Below are 19,105 nucleotides of genomic sequence, written 5' to 3'. Positions count from 1 at the left end.
AAAAGTTGACTTAGAGTGACAAAAAGAAAATATATGTATCTAAAACAACTACATTTACCAAGAGTAAAGAAGAATTGGACCCTAGGATAAAGCTCTGTTCTCAAGACTCTCACTCCAAACTTTAGGGAGAACTTCTCACTGCCAACAGAGTGAGACATTTGACAAAGACTCAGATTACATACAGATTTTTCTTAACACAAGGGCATTGTATTAAAAAGTCTTACTACTAAGCCACCATGTAGGAGTATTATTATGAACCCTTGATTCTTGGGCATTTTCATAAGAAACAAGCAAGAGCTCATTAAAGGTGGAAGCCTGTACTTAGTTCCAATCAGGTTGCTACAGGTAATACTTCTTTCTGGAGTGTCTAGCAAAGTTTCTGTGTTGCTAAGAAGGCTCAGGCATCACTGCTTTATGATGTCAGCACTAAGCAGATGCTGATCTAGTAACAGCTGTTCATTCGTTGGCTCTTGTTTGGCATGGTGTTGTCCTCACTAGAACTATTCAAAATACTGTATTTGTGGTTGAAAAGAAGTGTATCATCTTGGTACACATTTCTATACATTCTATACATGTTTTTCCCAAAAATTACCTGCAAAATAAAAGATGACATTTAAATTACATGTTGAAATACTTCCAAAGCAAGGAACATTCCCCCAGACTTGGTAGCTACTCTTTGTCAAGAATCATGTTACGCTCAATCAATGCCAGGTCTTCCACAGTCCTTGTTGAAAGGCACCACTGTCCCAAGGCTACCCAACTTCTAAGACAGTTGCTTTCTACACTGTTCTGATATAATGAAACTAATGCATCTTCAATGAACTTCATATTTTCCAATGCAAAACTATGCATCTGGAAAATGTTGAAGAAATTTAGGTTTCACTAATCTCTAAACCAGCTAGTAGCAATATAGAGAGAACAGCAGAATGTGGGCCTAAGAATTTAAAATAAAAGCTTATGCACGAGTGATGGAGATATGCAAATTAAAGTACAGGTTTCAAGGAAACATGCATAACCTACATGCAATCACAAAATCAATTAGACTTGTTATTTTATATTTGGCACAGACTGAAAGCATTCACACTGTCAGTTTTTGCATGGGAAGAAAATAGAGACATCAAATAGTGGGAAGTCAGTATTACCACACTTGCAGTTTCTTCATTATCTACCATGCAAGAGAAGAGTCCATTCAAATTCAGCTGTGTGATGGATAACAGTCAAATGATCAGTGTAAGAGCTGTGTTTTAGAGATCTTTTCAGTCCAAACTACAGATTTCATTTCTCTACAAAACCTGAAAAGACGGTCAAATATTGACTTCAGAATAGGATTTTCTGATTAACATTTTGATCATCCCACTGAGTGGCACTATGGAGATATTAATGGAGAAGAACCGTAAATCAGCTTTTGACACTATAGTTGAAAGACTATAATTGAAGTGGCATTCAAACAAGGAACTGAGTGGATCTCATTTTATGATTTATGTTTTAGAGACAATCCCTACATACTACTACTCAATGTGTTCTGTGATAGTATATATTCATTGTGCAAACTCTGTTGATACTGTTTTCCAGAACTGTGGAGGACATCTGCAGACACTGACAACTTGATGCCTGCTGAACTTGTTTTATTTTGATATATCATATATTGATAGCACAAAGGAGCTAAGGCAGTCCGTCAGGGCAAGTAGCCAGCTAAATGACATGCAGAAGGTTAATGGAAAACAAATGGCTGTGCTTCTTTTTAAACTTGCAGATCCTGTGTCAGCTTATACACATAGAATGCGAAAGATGTGTGTAAAAGTCTATTGTGACACCAATTTATCTTGGGGCTGTACCATTTGTTCACTAGTACTGCATGCAGAGATTTCCAGCACAGGGAGCAGGTGGAAGGTCTGATAATGACAGGCAGTACTTTGCTGGATTGATGGAAAAAGGAAGCCAACTGATCATGAACCTACAGCTTTTACAGGTAGCCATATAGTAGAAACATCTATGCCTGCTGTGAAGCTCTCTGGAGTTGTAACACTGATTAGTAGGGAAGATTTTGAAGATGTTAGTGAGAGAAACAATGGGATAGTGTATTAGACAGAATACTCTTCAGGCAGGTGTCGTGGTTTAACCCCAGCTGGCAACTAAGCACCACGCAGCAGCTCACTCACTCCCCACTGAGTTGGGATGGAGGAAAGAATCAGAAAATCAAAAGTGAGAAAACTCGTGGGTTGAGATAAAGGCAGTTTAATAAGTAAAGCAAAAACCGCACACGGAAGCAAAGCATAACAAGGAACTAATTCACTCCTTCCCATGGGCAGGCAGGTGTTCAGCCATCTCCAGGAAAGCAGGGCTCCATCAAGCGTAACGGTTACTTGGCAAGACAAAACGCTATAACTGCGAATGTCCTCCCCTTCCTTCTTCTTCCTCCAGCTTTATATGCTGAGCATGATGTCATATAGTATGGAATGTCCCTTTGGCCAGTTGGGGTCAGCTGTCCCAGCTGTGTCCCCTCCCAGCTTCTTGTGCACCCCCAGCCTTTGGTGGGGTGGTGTGAGTAGCAGAAAAGGCCTTGACTCTGTAAGCACTGCTCAGCAGTAACTAAAACATACCTGTGTTATCAACACTGTTTTCAGCACAAATCTAAAACATAGCCCCATACTAGCTGCTATGAAGAAAATTAACTCTATCCCAGACAAAACCAGCACAGCAGGGAATACAGAAACAACAGAGGTTTGGATTATTTTGGTGAGTTAGTTTAAACTAGAGATCCTATGAAAAATTTTGATGCCTCTGTGAAAGTCAAGAAGTGGGTAGCTGAGAAGCAAAGTTTGTAAGGATCCTCCTAGGTTATTGAGTCTGGGGCCTTGTTTTAGCAAAGATTATATTATAGAATTCCCTTCATAAACTAAAGTGAATGGTAAGATCGAGAATGGTTGTTTTTTCTTATTCTCATAAATACTAAACTTTTCGAAAGAATTAATGGTACAACAGGCCATAGTGAAGCAGCAGAAAACCTAGAGATAGCTAATGATCTATTTACTCATCCTGCATGACTTTTAGTGATAAGAAAGAAATGTTTGATCTATAAGCAGAATTCAGAGAGAATACTGGTGCTGCCAAACATGGAACTGTAGATCATTTATTCCAGGGCCAAAAAATGGTAGTACTCCCATAATTGTGTCTTTGGAGGAGAACCTAGAAAGACTGAGGCACTAGGGCAAAACAAACAGGGCACTTGATTGGACTCTGCAATCTGAATTAAGAAAATACTTTGTTTCAAAACAGGAGTACTCAACTTCAAGAAAATCAGAGCAATGAAACTAAAGCAAAAGGAAATTGATGAATTCTGCACTATACTGAGATAAATTTGCTAATTCCCTTCAAGAATAATCCTATGAATGTTATTGCAAATACTTCATTGTTTCTTACTGAACTCTACAAAATATGTAAAGCTAAGTGTCGACCTTTGTAATAGATATCTCTCTTCCACTGTTTCAACATACAAAACACTGAAAATATTAAATTTTTTCCTGTACTGTAGCAAAAACAGATAACTGTTCAAATACATCCCTTAGCATGAAACAGGCTTAAGGCTGGACAGGAAAGGCCCTGCTTGTGATCACCAGGTACTGGGCAATATGCTGTACCTTCACCTTCAAATATCTGTACTTGGGAAAAATCTGCAGTGAAAGGCAGCCAAGAGCTGAACTCAGCAGAGCAGCAGCAGAAGCAGCTTGAGGAAGTACCAGCAGATGATGTCAGAATATTTTAACTTTGAGTGGTAGCCAGTATTCGAGGCCTGGCAGGTTATTTCATGCAGGAAGAAAAACTGGCAATATACTCATGTATTTGGGTAATAGGGAAAAAAAATGTTATGTCATCCAAGATGTACATGAGGACTGTCACAAAGAATGTGCTAGAGGCAAACAGCAAGTGTTAGATTTCTTGTTATGGAATCACATAAAGGTATTCTCAAGGTATAACTGTATTAGATCTAAAAGACGGTAAATTACATTAAACATAATACTATGTTAAATGAACTGTGCTTTTAGTATCTTATCTGGCTTTGATATGACTTGTGTACTGCACACCATTTACCTGTTTGCACACATGCAGTTAAATGTAGGTGTAATCAATTAATTTCATATGCTAGAAATGCTAGAAAACCCCACCAAGGTCTTAGCCACTTACTGTTTTTCAGCCAAATGACTTCTGGTTATGGGTTGCTATTATGAAATAATAGAAAATAGGTTTAAAAAGGATCTTGACAAGCTAACCCTATATCAAAGAGCAGCCAAGTATATTTGACTGTTGTTTTCAGACCTTAATTTAACATGTTCTTTAAAACCTTTAATGGCTAAGATTCCACAGCTTCTCTGGGTAATTTGTTCCAGGGCTTCATCACTCTTGCTGTTAAAAAGCTTTTTTCTTCTGCAACCAAAGTCTCCCCTGCTATGGATAAAGACTGTAAGTTATTGTTCTAGCCCTACTGGAACTGCAGAAGGTATCTTTCCTCTTTGCAGTTCCCTTTCTATGCTTAAAGTGTATCATAACTCCTCAAAACCCTCTCTAGATTAAATTATTTCTCAGTTATGCCCTACAAATGGACAATTAGTTGTGCTTTATACTATCTTCACTTTCATTTCACTTTTCCATGTTTTTCTTCTTACTAATTTCTATCCAGTCATCTCCCCTAAGAAAAATTACACAGCCAGAGAATAAGACTGCAAATTCTTGGTGCCAACCACTACCTGCTACCTTGCATTTGTACAGCTTTTGGCTCATTCATGATTAGTCAAGCAATACTAAAAAAAGACACCTTTTACTTGAAATTCATATCCACCCTGAAAACATATGACAAATAGATACAGACTTTTCATATTGAAATACAGATAATTTGGCATACATCTTCAACCGCAAATTAGAAGTTCTCTCCAAAACCTTGCATATCAGGTATGAGGAACCCATTTAAAATAAAACAAAAACTATTTTTAAAAAAGGTTCACAGTGGGAGAAGCTGGGTCTGAAAGATGACTGCCTCCTACCTTCATATTGTCTGTGTAATTATTAGTTATTACTAGACAATTACTATCAGAGAAGGAAAGTAAGTTCCTCAAGGAAGTAAAAAATCTAAGTGAGTTTTACCTTTTTGAGAGAAATTTCTTTGGATAATTTGAGTTCTTTTTCTTTCCAGTTAGTTTTACATTTGAGTGGTAATTTATGGATGCATAGGAAGTACATGTAACTGTTTATGATAATTTTCTTTAAACTTTTTTTGTTGTTGTTTTAGGTAGTTTTTTAATCTTTATTTAGTATTTTCTTTGAGTTAGCACAAGCTTGTACAATGACGGAAGGAAAGACAAACATATTAGAAAGTTTTGCCTTATTAAAAAGTTTTCCCTTATAGTCCCAGCAGGCAACATTCTCTGAGAAAACTGAAACTCTCTCCTACATCTTAGAGGACACAGAGCTGCCAACACTCTGTAGGGCCTCTCTCAGTGTATTTTCAAATATAACTTCAAATAAGAATTTATTGCTCCATAGAATAAAAGAACATAATAACTCACAGTAAGAAGTATGTCATAATATATTAATAGAATTCACAGAAAATTGTATTTCTTACCTTGAAATTATACCTGAAGAACTTGTATATGTTAAAAAAATTTTTTGTTAGCTTGCAAGTTCCTCTTGTTTATAATCAGTGGTTCGTTCAAAAGCGCCTTCCAGCGTCAGAGAAAAATTGTAAATACATTGAATTTTCTTGAGAATTTTGACAGTGCTTTGTGTATATTTCAGATAGGTTGTCACTGTTTTCAAGATGCATGTAGGGTTTGTTTAAAAAAAAGTCTGTCTTGTCTTATCATCTTAAAATCAAACAAAATACCCAGATGAACCATCTTTGCTCCAAAATGTTGTGTAATCCTTAAGCCATGTAATTAAATTGACTCATGAAGAATTAAAATTAAAGAGTCACCAGAGATCAAGATTTAAATTACCAAGTTTACTTTTGGAAAGATATTGATTCAGCCAGGGTTAAAAATTTGTATATAGCTGTTTTGGTTAATAGTTGTAAACTGTTTGGGTAGTACTTCCAAAACTGCTTATATACACCAAGCTTGATTCTCTATTAATTTGTACTTTCTACAGTTATTTGCACTTGTGAAATATATGTATTTAAAAACTATACATGTGCAGAGAATATTTGAAAGACTAACTGCTTCATGATTTTATTTAGTCATGTGTAATTCTTAAAAACACTGTTTAAAACTATCATGAAAAAGCAAACCTTCAGATTTCATTTTCTTGAGCAATTTGGAGTATACCAGAGGTTGGAAGGGCAGTTTTCAAAGAACCATGCTGGGAAACAAAACTGTGGAAAATAAAAATAATTTTAAAACATTCATAGTTGTATGAATTGTAGGAAACCATCCCTGCTGTAATGAGCTGCTCTGTATAATATGCTTTTACAATGTAACAGCAGTAGAGCAATTCTTTTGTGAGTTACTCTTTCTTAGAAATGAATGTAAGCAGAATAAAATGGAGAAAATTTTCCTTTTGAATTACAGAGAGGTAGGAATGTAGAGAAAGCATAGTATACTGATGTGCCTCGTGGCTCTAGAAAACAAAGCTGATACTACCAATGACTGTTTTCACTTTCAAAAATAACAAATTCAAGAGTCTTTTAAGATTTTTAAGGTGTACTTAAGGTGCATTATTTCTAAAAATTCACACTAGAAATATATGACTTTTACAAACATTTTTATATTTCCAGTTCTCTGAGACAAAGAACAAGAAAAAGATGAATATGCATATTTGGGTATGGTTCAGCCTTAATGAAAACACACTGATTAATAGATTTTTAAAGTCATAAGACATCACAGTTCATTTTGAACATGAGCAATGCTCCTCTAAATCTTCTCCTTAATGATAAAAGTTCATTGAGTTCTTAAAACTTCATTGTAGAAAAGGATTCACTGAAACAGTATGTAGAAAAAAATGTAATTTTCTCCTCTTTTTGCAGTATTTCTGATCTACCATTATATAGCTGATTAAAAAAGGAACGAAGAAAATTTCATTAAGGCAACTCTTTGCAATTTATTAATTTTAAAAAATCAAATATTCAATAAGTATTCTTTGAGCTAAGAAAACGTTATAATGCTTACAATATGCTATATAGTAATTTGTTTTAAAAAACCACAAAACATTAAATCATAGGCGATTTTAGTTAACAATAGTTTTTTATAATACATTTGGACTGGGCATATAAACATTGTGTAGAAAAGATCTATTCCACCAGATATATACAGGTATAACTGAAATCAGAATCTGACAACCATAACCAAATAATTTCAGTGAGGTGCAAATAACTCAAAACAGGTTAGAAATCTTAGAACAAAACTATAATCTTACTGAATGATAAACAAAATATTACACTACTTCTGTTCTAATTAAGTAATCTAACAAAGCTAATATGAAATCTAATATTTATGTGAATTTGATTTGAATATAAAACAATAAGTGTCATATAACCCTGATGTTTCAAGGAAGATCTAAAAATTGGAACAAAAATAACCAGTCTGCATAGAACTGGGGATTGTCTGACTATCCAGGCTGATAGCTTGCAGAAGCACGAAGCTGTGCTGAGAGGTTAGTTAGACACTACCACGGCAAGCACATGGTATGTCTTGGAGTGTAAAGGCAGCATGAAAGTTCAGCCCCAAGGGTTCTCCAGCTTCAAGACTGAGGACAATTTTAAACTGTGAGCAATAGTCATGTTCTGTAGGAAGTCCTGAAGCTTCTGCCCAGAGAGATAGTACTCATCAAGGCCACAAACAGCTATCTTGTCTACAAGAACAGGATAAGCTTCCAAAAGAAGGTAATCTTCCATGTGCAATAGAGGCATATTTACTATGATTATAACAGTGTCGAAATGCATCATAGTACAGGTCGTAGTCTGCTAAAGTAATGTGAAGAGATGTACCAAAGTGATGAGATTTACCTGCTGAATGAATTTTGGCCTCTTTCTTCAACCCACAAAGATAGGCTTAGGGAAGCGTAAGAATAGTCATGAACATTCAAAAAGGGTTCTATCTAACCCCATGCCTGTCTCTATCCATGGCCTGAAGCAGATTTGCAGACTTCTTGCATCCACATTTGCCAGTGCCTTTTGGCAAAGAGTTTCACGTCTACTACTTCTTGTATGAAAAAACACTTTCTTTTATTAGTTTGAATCCTTACTCTTGTTAGCTTCATTTACTGGCCCTTGTCTCTTCATTACCTAGCCAATGGGTCATGAAAGGTCTTTTTGAAGTTCTCCAGACTGCAGTTCGTATATAAAACTTCTTACTGAAATTTATCTGAGCTTAGTTATTTGTGAACATTTTGCTTAAACTCATTGATTATCTGAACTTTCTCAACAATATTAGGTCTTGCTTACCCAAACATATACAAATGTTTTAAATAGTTAATGTTCTGTTTATTTTCATCTCTTCTCTTCACTTCAGTGAACACAGACAATTTGCCAGTTATATTTTATACTTCAAATGCCTTGGGCAAGGAAAATGCATAGGAGAATTAGCTTTCTAGGACAACCTTTTTAATGGCAAAATGGCAGCAGGTCTCAAATGTATCAAACCATCTTTATTCAGATAAAGATATAGATTATTATTATTTTAAAGTAATCTAATAAGATTTTTAAAACATTACATACTAATTTTTTGGAAGTACTTTTTCGCAAACAACAAATCTGAATGCAATGTATGTCTATACTGTCTCTCTCTATATAAACACACAGAAGTTTCTCTGACTGAAGGAAACAATTTTCTAATATCCTCAAAAGACATAGGCACTGTCTTTCCAATGTCTCACTGCTACTTTTATTTTGTTACCCTCCTATTTGTTATCAACCATTGAAATTTTACTCATTGGTTCATCCTAGGCAACTGGGTCTAGGTGGCCCTGCTTGAGCAAGGGGGTTGGATAAGAGGTCCCTTACAACCTCAACCATTCTGTGATTCTGTGATTCTGATCCTTTCTTAAAATTATATTTCTGCTAAATTGTCATAATCTTTTCTGCAAGGTAATTGTGCTTGGGGTAAAATATATTTTCTTCACACAGGTTCAAATATATTAGAAACTAAGAGCTTCACAGAAATCGGAATAGGTTTGAATGGAGGTTTACAACTTGAAAATTTTACTTTAACTTTCATGATCCATTCAGATAATGCCAGGTGTATATTCTTTTCATGGCTGAGTTTAACTTAGCTATAGCAAAAAGTTAAGGAATACCACCAGTGCTTTCCAGTAGGCTGATAAGATTGTTTTGGACTTCCAGTGCTCAGCTCTGCCCTCCTCCCTGACTCTCATCTCATCTCTAAAAGAGTCTTGAAGTTATGATTAACAGAAAAGATGAAGTGAGTTAATTCAGTTAGCTTAACTGAATGTTTAAGTGAAGACAGCAGAAAGCTATGCAAATTTTAAAAAGTAATCACTTAAAAGGTGGAAAGTGCTGTTCATATCTGACATTATTAACATAAACCCATTCCTCTTTTTGTGCTATTAAATGGCATATCATCTTTGAAATCAGGAAAACCTTGTTAATGAAAGAGCAATCAGGAAGTAGAAAATAAGCATGTCAGAAAAGGTATTCAATTGGTTACAAAAAGTGCAATTTAGAGTATTTCTTTTATGTTACAGAAGAGGTTGAACTGATTCACTCAAACCACAGTGTTCAGTGGTCTCTATTTCTCTTTCAGAGGTTGAATAGTTTGTATTTTAAAGACTATACTTGCTTAATTCTTTTTAAAAACTGAAGAAAATACTACGCAGGCCACATGCAAAAACTTGCACACAAATATAATAGAGGCAGAACTTTGGTATTTATGTCTCAAACTATCCCATTTAACCTCATGCATCCCTATGTCTCACAGATACCTACATTTGGCTGTTAAAGTTCTCCAGACATAAAAGCTCATGTCACCTAATGTTACTGTCTAAAATGTAGGGATCTAGCTTGAGCAAGTGGTATATGTTTCTGTTTATGGAGGGGAAAAGGCATCTCCAGAGGATGATTCATTGTGCCTATCTTAGAAAGGGATGAATTGCCCCCTTGAGGTAGCTATTTCTCTTCATAAAACATACATTTTAGATGACTGAGCTTAGGTATTGTGAATCCCCTATCTAATGTTCTTTCAGAGAGATACAGAATGCCTTTTTCTTGACATGTGAAAAATCTCCAAGGATGGAAACTGCAGGACCTGTTTCAATGCTTGGCTGTCCTAATAGTGAAAAAGTTTTTCATATATCAAGTCAGAACCTCTCTTGTTTCAATTTATGTCCACTGTATTTCAAACTAAAGCTGATGGGCATCATTTTTCCCCATTCCCAAGAAGCGTGCTTCAAGTATGTCTAACAAATACCTTCAAGAGTGAACTCCCACAAGGAATTTGAGTGATGATTGCCACTTTCACCCTAAAATAGGGTCACAGGAGAAAGAGAAGGAGGAGAGTATAGTTCTTTTCTCTGTCCACTGTATAATAACTCAATGGTTTTACCACTCATCCATGAATGTAAGCAATGTGGGTTTTGAATCCTCCAAGAACTGCTCGCATGTTTTATATGACACAGATATTAATAAATTGTGAAATTCATGCTGGCGGAGGGACCACAACTCCAGATAATATCCCAAATATTCATTACAAGAGTTGTGCTGTTCATTTCCCATTAAATATGGGATCATTTTAACAGACTGGTTACGCAGCCTAAGAAAACAGAACATAAGGTGGCACTTGATGGAAATTTTAGTACCTAAGTCTAGAAATTCATTCTAAGAAAACCATACCCATGAGGTTCCCCTTCCAGAAGCCGTTGGGGATATTAGCCTTATTGTCTGCATTGATGTCTCTGTATAATGTGTTCCTGTCTTAGGAGAATAGAAAACACCACACTGCTATAAAATCTATTTCATCTCATGTGACTACAATTGTGTTTCAATCATCTTTCATCATTTGAATACCTGTTTTCCAGGTTTTTTGTTTCTATTTGTATCTAGGATAAATAGCTGCATTTGAAGATTATTAACCACTACAAGGTCAAGAAAAAAAAAGTATTCATTATGAATCAGGAAAGGATTACTGCTTTTTGCAATTTTTTTGTTACTGACATGCATCATGATGTCGTCGTTAGCATTCTGATACATAAAGTCAGTCACTAGCTATTTTGCTATTGCTATTGGTTTTTGCACAATAGTTTTGCATTGTCCATGCTTGTTTCACAATTATTTTCTATATCTGATTTTATTTTCAATTGATCAAGTTGTTCTCAAGCTACAGAACTAATGAATTTCCTGTGAATGTGTCCTATATTTTTACCCTTTTCTCCTACCATTACAATTAAAATTCTACCCCATGTGTTCCTTAATGTATAATTTCACTAGTTTCTGCTCATGTCTCTTCCTACTTTGCTCCTGATCCCTCCTATGGTGCCCTAGCTACTTCCTACGGGTAGGCTGGGAGTTTATCAGCCATTCAGCTGGCTAAACAGAAAAACAGATATTAAACCTCTGATGCATCTGTTCTCTCTCACGAAACTTTGTCCCTTTGAGAGCTCTTGCTCTCTTTGTAATTCAGTCGAAATTGGCCTGTAGATTCAAAAGGGGTTAGGTCAGCCAAAGAATGTAACATACTGTGATCCTATAACCTTAATCTCCTTAGGAAACTGAACTAAAACCATGTCTACTACTGAAGAGTGAATCAAATAAAAGCAGATGTGAATATCACATTTAAAGCTTGTGGTCCTCACATATAAGTGTATAATGTACTGTACATGTTATATAACAAATAACTTTTAAAAGTGTTTAAGATTTTGCCATATGCAGTGGCAAACATAGGAAACCCACACATGTAATTAGGACAGGTTTTTCTTTTCTTTGACCCTAAGGAAACTTGAATTCAAAATATTGCAAATCCTGATAATGTCCGTTTAAAAATGACATCTTCTGAAACATGATAAATGGTTGTATTTTTGTAAAAATGTATTTGGATTGTCACAGAAACTGCAGTTATTTTAATCTGCTTCTAGGATTCCTGTGTAGCTTTGCATTATTGTAATGTATGATTTGGCTGCTATATGTCCTTTCTACAAGGTTTAATAATGAATTATCTTCTTTTTGTTTCTTGTTTTCTCAGTGAAAAAAGCAATTGAACTGAAATCAAGAGGAGTCAAGATGTTGCCCAGCAAAGACAGTAACCACAAAAATTCTGTCTGTAAGTTGTTTATACCATTATCTTTAGTGACTGCATATATCTTCTGGAGTTCTATTAAATATAAAAATCAAAGAGAGACGTGTTGGGAAGCTATGGTCATAAAATGGTTATCATGCTTTCAATTGTCACTGAATTAGAACTCTGCTGGTAATACTGAGGGTGTAGAAAGCAGAATATAGTGTTGCAATGTCTGAAAAATATAGGTATGCAAAAAAAAAAAATCTGTATCAGGATATTTTTATGTATCAGGATATTTAGAATTCGGAGATGCAAGGCAAGTTAGCAAATCCAGGCAGAACAGTGCCATATAGACTTTATCAATTCTGTGCTGGGGGCAATGAAGGTATCTTAGCATTTTCAGGATCTAAGTTTATACTTTCTGCTATTTTTTCTTACCCTCAGTTGATATCACAGCTCTAATTCTTCCCCCTCCTTGCCACACTATGTCCTGGTGACTGCCTCTTTCCAGTCCTGTGATATAGCACAGCAGGGGTTAAGAACTGCTGTAATTCCCAGCTTCTCAAGAAGATGGAGATCACAGCATCACCTTCCCTTCATTGCATGCTTAGTGCACTCTGGAATGACGTCTGTTTAGTCCCTCTACACCTTTTTCCCCATATATAGTGTAAGGGTAAAATCAACATGTTATCTATGGGACTATGAGGCTGTTATTTTTTTTGAGCATCACTTTCCTTGAACAACTGGCAATCTGAGTAGTCTCCTGAGAGCTCTTTCTCCATTAATCAGGCCAGTCTTGAACCAAGAAAAATAAGAAGATAATTTTATATTTTGGAAAGCAGAGAGTGCCTTAGCCCAAAAAAAGCCAGAGGGTAAGCCAGTGTTCACCCACAACTCATTAAAAGTGCTTGTATAATGACTAAGATGTATTTGAATAAATTAATTCTTCATGTAATAACACTGAACTCAATGGAGTGAAACCAGGGCTGTTTGCCTCATTGTGTGCTATTCTGGAAGTACAGAGAGAATGAGTGTCTTGAAGGCTAATGTCTAGGGGATATGATTTCGTCTCTGTGTTTCTGCAGTGCATTGTTTAATGCAAAGTGGGTGTTTTGATATGCTCACTGGAACAAAAGAGGCATGATAATTTTCTGCTTTAAATATTGCACATTGATGGTGTGGCACTCAAAAGGAACTTTTTATGCAAGATGTAGCAGAAAAAGTTGATCCATCTCTTTGGTGTTTGTATCTGAATGGGTGATTATTTCATTATTTATAAGTTACTTCTGGGAGCTGTGTGATCTCTGCTTACACTCTCAGAGCACATGCTGTCAGACACCACATTTAATTACAGAAAGTGGAAGTAAGACAGGTTATGGAAGAAATTATTATAAGGCAGTCTGCTGTTTACTTCAAATGTAATGTATTTGGTCTCTTTTCTTTGTGTTTTGACTTGTGAAGATTTATTATCATGTCTCACTTTTCAACATAATTTTAAGAAGTGATTATTATTACCGTTAGTTTCACATATATGACTCTTATAAAAATGATAAGATTAAAATACAAACAGTTGGATTCAAATGTATTTTGCTGCTCTTTCTGATGTAACCCTTTAGTATTTAACCATTTTTCTTGCTAGTAATTATGTAGATGGAAAAAGTAATTGGGAATTCAACTTCAGAGAACTGATAAGAATGGTTATTACCATTTGATGTCAATTAGCAAATCTAAAAAAGTAAATTAAAGACTTACACCTCTCCCCATTTTTATATGTTAGATCTTTTTAACATTCTCTCTCTATAAAACAGAAAGCTTACTTTTGCATTTTGGTTTATGGGGGGTAGATGGAATGTGAATACTGGCATGGCAAATGCTGTGAGTGCATGCCCTGCGAACCCCAAGATCTGCAGGTTTCCCACAGCTCTTCCTCCCAAGCACAATGCGACAGCAGCTGCACAAAGCATTTCACAGCAGCACAAGTCTGTTAGGATTTAGGCAGAAAATGTTACTAATGTACTGATAATTCCTTGTGGAATGCAAAAGAGTATTTCAGTCGTGTACAGTCATATCTCATTCCTCTCCTCCTGGGCCTGCCTGGATTCCTGGATGCTTTCTTTCAACTGCTCTGCCATCCTTTATAAAGAGTCAGGTAGCAAAACATGGCTTTGGGATATAGGTGCCTTGGTAGATATACTATGGGAAAAAAATCATTATATATTGTGTCACTCCCCAAGGAAATAAGAGGTTTTTGCCTTTTTTTTTTTTTTTTCTTCTTCGGTACACCTGAAGGAACCAGATCAAGTTAGTTGGTTTCCAGAATACTCCTGCCAGCTAGTACCCTTTAGCAGTGGGCCACATGCAGTTGAATCATGATTAATTTATGCAAGGAAATGGGAAAAGGATGGGAAAAATAATTGAACTAAAATATGGTCCTGGTTCATCCAAAGTGTGAGCTGGCCTACAGGGGTCTTAAGCAGTGCACTTGGGAGAGTTTTGGAACAGTAAACTGGGAGAAAGTAAATGGACAGGCAGGTCTAACGGTTACTTTTTCACAGTTGGTCCTCATTAGTGCTTGAGCTGCCACAAAAGCTGGCCAAATCCAATGCTAAGCATATTTCCCCTTGGTCTGAATCTGAATCTGATCTCTCAGAGGAGCAAGGAGAGAGTTTTAGTTTATGAATATGCTTAGGGGAAGCAAATCCAATTACATCTGGTTTGGTGTCCATCTGTTTAGTTGCAGGCTCAGTCTACTCACTTTTGTTCCCTTACTTAGTCATTCTGATATATATGGTATATTCCCAAAGGAAGGTACTTGATCCATCTTGCTATCATCACTCACTCTCATTCTAACATGGAATAAGCCTGCAGACTCTGTGTCCCTAATGGCTGTGGCCTTTTTCTAAAACTACTATGACTATAATTTGTATTGTAACTGATTAGATAAAAAAATAATTTTGATTGCTGGCTCTTGTATGAATATGTTTTCATGGCAATATTCCTGCCCAGCAACTCTGTCAGAGAGTGATTATTACCTCTAAGCATCTGGGCATTACCTCTACAGTAGAGAGATCGTACAGGGAGCATCCTGTACGTCCAAGAGAAGGAGAGCCCTAATGAAGTGGCCCATGAGGACAGACCATCATGAGGCAGCCGCAGTCCTTATAAAAGGCTCATTTTCTAGGCACGTAGGAGACCAGTAGTTTATCTTTTCAAGTCTAGCCTCTGATACATACCAGCTAGTTACTGCTGGTCATTCCACATGCAAAGGGTAACGAGTGAGTACAGCTCTTGATCTCTTCAGGACACCAGTTTACAGAATATTGGGAAGGCAGGGCCATAACTGCAGACTTGCTACTCAGCACCTCTGTGAATCTTTGGCCCCTGTGCAGCCCACAGCAGTCCAGGGGAAGAGCAGGGTTAGGAGAGCAGACAGCCCTAGCAGCCCCTAATGCCCCCAGTCCGAGTGCTGCAGTCACAGGGCAGCCTCTCCTTCCAGGCCTCCTCACCAGCAGGAGGACAGAGCACAGGAATGCAGCAAGCTCACAGTAAATGCCAAGGAATTTCAGTGAGGTGAGAGCCATCATATAAGGTGAAAAATGGAAATGCTTGTAAGGTTTATGTGGTTCATGCAAATCTGCCAGTGCAATAATGCTAGGAGGGGGAGGCAGCAGCAAGAATGAAGTGTCTGGGAGAGCTGATTTCCAGAGTTTGCTCTTGTCAAAATACAGTGTGGATAGTGGTTCAAGCCACACAATACAGGAAACTGCAGGGAATGTCTACATTCTGGAATAGCAACAAAGATTAACAGATGAAGTCTGAATGGTTCTTTAAAAAATATGTCATTCATATTGCACCATGTTAACAGTTCATAGTAATTACTGAATATTGAGTGACTTCACGTTTGCAAAGGTTTAGTGTGTGAACTACCACCATGTTTTACAAAGTGAGAGATCTGTAGGTATCCACTGAATAAAAACCACTTAAACTTCACTAAAGCAATTTCAGGCTTCAGTAGTATTATTTGAAAATGTATTTCAGAATATCAGGAAAACACATGTTAAATGGTTTGAAGAGCATGATTTTAGCGTAAGATTAATACATCCTCTGAAAGCTTAGCTACAGAGTTTATCCAAACAGTTCTTCACCTTGAAGATGATAAAAAGAGCTATTTTAAGACAATGATTTTTGCCATGTAGAGACAAAGAACAAATGAGTTTACAGACTAAGTATTGATTGATTGCAGCACATTAAGGTGAATTAATGGCACATGCTGTTGAATCTATAGTGATTAATACCAAAACAGGATTACATTGCTAATTCTGTGTAAGAAAGAAAGAATGACAGCAGTCATTATTTATTTTGTTATTGGGTAACTGACAAAAATGGCTTAGTACATTGTAATGTAAAGTAAAAATATGTTCATGGCAAAATTTTAGGATAGAATTTTGTTGCTTACTAATATACTCCAATTTATTTTTAAATAAATTGGCAATTTCATCTTCTTGATATTTGGCTACTGATAAATTTACTTTGATAGAATCAAAATTATGACTAGTAAAAGTTTTGCTCTTCAGTTAATGAAAGAGTATTTCCTTAAGAAGGGTAATATCGGACTAAAAAGTTGCACTTAATAACGCAATTTTCTGACTGGTTTGTTCTTATTCCTTAGTAAAGAACCATTTATTTAAGAACTTTTCTATTTTGAAAAGATCAATACTTAGAAATGAATTGCAAACCAATGTGCAATCAACTTAACAAACTGATATAACAACTGCTGAAGGTCATCTCAAGTTACAGTTATACAAGATAAAACCATTGCTAATTACTACCTTTTTGTAATGAAATTTATAGCTTGTCATGTTATAAATATAAATTTGTTCTTATTATGTTTAATATTTAAGTTATATTTGTTATTATTTCCCCAAAATTATTTTATTGGTTAATTCATTTTTAGGATATTTTTCCGAAATTATTTTAAGAAGAATGAAAAACTATATAACAATTCCATATTATTATTTTTAAAATGCACATGTAATGGCAAAATTTCCACCAAAAATTCTAAACTTTTTGTTTTGTACTTGTATTGTATTGAATCTTCACAGGTAAAAACCCATTTCTTATTGAACTTGAATTTTCATAGGCTATCAAGCCCTGTGTCGGGATCAAATAATAATCAAGAAATACTGTTACATATTCATTGTTCTGACAGTTTTCAGTCTCCAATTTAAAACAAACAAACAAATAAAACAACACAAAAGCTATCATCTCACTCTCTGAAGTTATAATCTAATCTTATGTAAGTTTAAACTAGTCAAATATAGCATCTAAGGCTTCATCCTTAATTTAAGAAACTTTGCATTGGTGATGGGATGGATCACCAATAAACACAATGCGAAATAAACCACCCAAGTAACTATAGGTGGTTGTGTATCAAAAGATCCTATGCTTTGGATCTTGTGTGCTTAAGAGCTCTCAATATGCAGTCTGTTTTTTGCTGTGAATATTTTAAATATTACATGAAACTATATTAAAAAATATTTATATATATTAACTAAGTATGAACACTAAGATAAAATACAATGACCTTAGAAATTAAAAAAAAAAATATATCCTGCTGGCAAGTAGATTTTGTCTGCTGAAATTCCTCAGGCCTGTGCCCCTTCAAGCAAGCACGAATTTAAAGGCACTGGAGAAATAAATATAACATAAATCTATCTCCTTGATTGGTCTCACTGTCAGCTAAAAAAAGTAAAGCAAATATCAAAATGTTGGCAGCTTTCAGGATTGCTTTTATTCTGGGACACACAGTAGTGTTTGTAAGTTTTTTGAAGAAGACTTTGGGGGGCTGTTTGCCTTATTCTGACGTGCAGGTGATCAGTTTGCCATTGCTTCTGAAAAAAAGCAAAGGAACAAGAAAAGGACAGCATATCAAGAGACTTACTTCACTAATTTTTTGGGAGGGAAATACACCAGCATTGTGTTTTATAGTATTATTGGCTTTGTGTCTTTTAAAAAGAGAAATTTCTAATTGCAGGTCTTAGGATTTCCTTTTACAAATACCACTGTCTTTTAAAACCTTCTGTTTCCTGGGCTTTTCATAAAGCATTGCAACACAAGGGTGGAAAGTCACGGGATTCATCTGTAACTCCTTTCTGACCTTTGTTGAGCATCTATTCAGCATCTTCTGTGTTTAGTGGCAGATATAACACTTCTCTCGTAAGGAAAACAGAGACCTTGGCCTAAAACTCCTTCACCAAGAAAAGGATTTGAAATACCTACATTTAAGATTGAGATTCCTCAGAGGAAGCCAAACCAGAAGACTGTTGTGTGCTAAGATCAGTATGGAGGTGCCTCTTCCCCATTAGTTTCTATAGGACTTCTCTCTGAAGATCTCAATGTTCTCAATGGAAGTTGCTCTGTGCTTGTGTGTTGTATTGTATTACATTAATTTACAGGCACTGAAAGGATTTTTATTTGTAAGTGCCCAACCAGAAGCTTCCTAAATGCCTACACAGTAGCATAAACTCTCCAGCCTTTTCAATCATGAAAGCTATTTTTCATTCTTTCAAATCCCACAGCTTGAAAAGGAAAGCATTTTTCAAGTTTGTGTTTATATTGTGTGTCTCTGCAAATGGGAGAAAGGATCGTTTATAACTTACTGATGTATTAATTACAAGGTTAAGAAACAAAGCTTAAACAACTAATATTTTGTGGGCCTAGCATGTCTGCAAATATTCAATTTTATTTCAAAAAGCCTTTTTACAGAAATACTGATCATATGTTAAATGTTCAGTTAAAAATAAAAAAAAAAGAGGGAAGTAATACTTAAAACACTGTCACTTTTATATAATAGGTTAAGGGATGGATCCTGGAATCTTTAATACTAAAAGTAT

At 35.7% G+C, this 19,105-nt stretch overlaps 1 protein-coding gene across 1 annotated transcript in view; it reads left to right on the top strand.

Annotated features, from left to right (window-relative positions):
* The window catches only part of CSMD1 (CUB and Sushi multiple domains 1), a 1,308,402-nt gene that overhangs the window by 801,698 nt on the left and 487,599 nt on the right, over positions 1-19,105 (top strand). Inside the window, exon 7 of the mRNA XM_072855145.1 lies at positions 12,177-12,254. Coding sequence (XP_072711246.1) covers positions 12,177-12,254 — 78 coding nt within the window. The remainder of the gene's footprint in view (positions 1-12,176; positions 12,255-19,105) is intronic.

This window comes from Ciconia boyciana, chromosome 3 (assembly GCF_034638445.1).
Source record: "Ciconia boyciana chromosome 3, ASM3463844v1, whole genome shotgun sequence".
Taxonomy (NCBI): domain Eukaryota; kingdom Metazoa; phylum Chordata; class Aves; order Ciconiiformes; family Ciconiidae; genus Ciconia; species Ciconia boyciana.
The sequence above is the reverse complement of the archived record's forward strand: the minus strand, read 5'-3'. Positions and strand labels throughout refer to the sequence as shown.